At 39.9% G+C, this 1,804-nt stretch overlaps 1 protein-coding gene across 1 annotated transcript in view; it reads left to right on the forward strand.

Moving 5' to 3' along the window:
- Window positions 1–1,390: 1,390 nt before the first annotated feature.
- LOC132169296 (ankyrin repeat-containing protein ITN1-like) overlaps window positions 1,391–1,804 on the forward strand; it is an 11,093-nt gene continuing 10,679 nt past the window's right edge. Inside the window, exon 1 of the mRNA XM_059580353.1 lies at window positions 1,391–1,658. Coding sequence (XP_059436336.1) covers window positions 1,391–1,658 — 268 coding nt within the window. The remainder of the gene's footprint in view (window positions 1,659–1,804) is intronic.

The following is a 1,804-nucleotide window of genomic DNA, read 5'->3' on the forward strand; positions in this document are numbered from 1 at the left end:
TCTCTCTCCTTCTAAACTCCCCTTTCCCTGCCGCTAGAGCGAGAGGAGGTGGGCAAACCTTCTGGTTTCCCTCCTTCTCACCTTTTAATCTACTTCCTTCAGCTTTTCTTTTTGCTGGGATTATCTCTTTATGAGAAATCTCTCCTCTCTAGAGTTCTCTCTAGTTTTATCCAAGATCCTCAAAAAATAACAGCAGTCCCAACTCCCCCCTCTCGCCGGCCACGTCTCCATGCTTGCCTATCGTCTTCTCCATCACCTTGTCGGTTGGATTTGCGAAGAATTGAAGATTGGGTTTTTAAAAATCTTATCTTCCTTTCTTTGCCATGCCTAAACTACAACGTGCCATGCCACTGTTTTTACCGGCATCCCTACTCCCCGAAGCCACCTTCCGCCTCTCCTCCAGACAGCCACGCACAAGCGCGTGCCCCTTTTGCGTTCGCACGTGGATCTAGCTCACTGGCGGGTGCACCTCACTCTCCTGGCAGGTCCCGCCCCTCTACCGCAACTACTGTTTTTTGAGTTCTTCATGCTATTTTATTTGTTTTTCTTGTGTTGTTGCTTTAAGATCTATGCGATCTGGTTGGGCTTCAGACTATTTGTTTGTGTAGGTGATCATTTTTTCTCTTTTCTGGTCTCTTTGAATTGGTTGGGCTTCAAACCTTCTGGTTGTGAAGGAGGCTTTTTTTTTTTTTTTTTTTTCTTCTTTTTCCTTTGGCTCTTTGCTTCTTGATCTTCACGGCTTTGTTCAAAACTTGTTTAGATTCAAGTTATCAGGGGTATTTTTACCTCAGATGGTTTTACCCATCAAAATGCGTTGCGGTCTTCAAAGGCTACATTCACAAGTGACCCTCACATTTCAGTTCTTTGAGTTGTTAGGAGTCTGTCTGAATCGGGTATTCTCTAAGCTTGTATTTGCTTTCTGTCTTTCTTGTTGTGGTAATTTCTTTTAGCTTGAATGGAACTCAGATTGTTACAACAAAAAAAGAAAAAAAAAAAAAAAGCGAAAGAAGTATCATATAGAGGTAGTTTAGCCCAACATTCAAATCCCTGGCTTCCCTTTCCCTGACCAAACATTTTCTTTGAAAGTTGTTGGGAAAATGTTTGGAATATTAATGGGTTTGTTCTGCATGAATTTGTAATTTGCCATTGAAATTTTAGTGACCAAATTCATATGAATTTAGAGACATCTAAATTTTTTAATGAACATTGTAGTAAAAAAAAAAAAAAACCTTTTAGAAAATATATACTACATATAGATATGGTGCAAAATTTAATTAATGGATCGAGGTTCCTTAATCATTACATAAATATCATTGAGTTGTTGAGCATTCTTTGGTGCCATTCGTGACGTTGGGCGTTTGTGCCAGACTAATTCGTTCTAGAACGGAAAATGAAGAATTATTCCGTGCGGTCTTCGAGCTTTGATATTCGGCTGTCTAATCAGTTCACGTGCCTAAACCCTTCCGGTGACGCAAGAAGAAATAAGTCTGCCAATCCCCTAAGGGTGCGAAATGGAGACGGAATGAAAAAACTAGAACAAGGAGGGCATTCCTCGAAGCCAAGCATCCCGAAAAACCACCAGGAAGAGAAACCAAGAAGGAATATTAACCAGCACCCAGATACTGCTCATGATCAGAAAAGTAAACGCCCTGCCACAGGTTTATATATATATATATATATTAGATGAGTTTGTTTGTCCACCTAGAACCAATAAGTATATATAATTAGTTCCCAACATCACGAATGGCGCCAGTGAGTGTTCAACATGCAGCAGCTTATATATATATTTAAATATATATATATA

Source organism: Corylus avellana, chromosome ca2 (assembly GCF_901000735.1).
Source record: "Corylus avellana chromosome ca2, CavTom2PMs-1.0".
Lineage (NCBI taxonomy): Eukaryota > Viridiplantae > Streptophyta > Magnoliopsida > Fagales > Betulaceae > Corylus > Corylus avellana.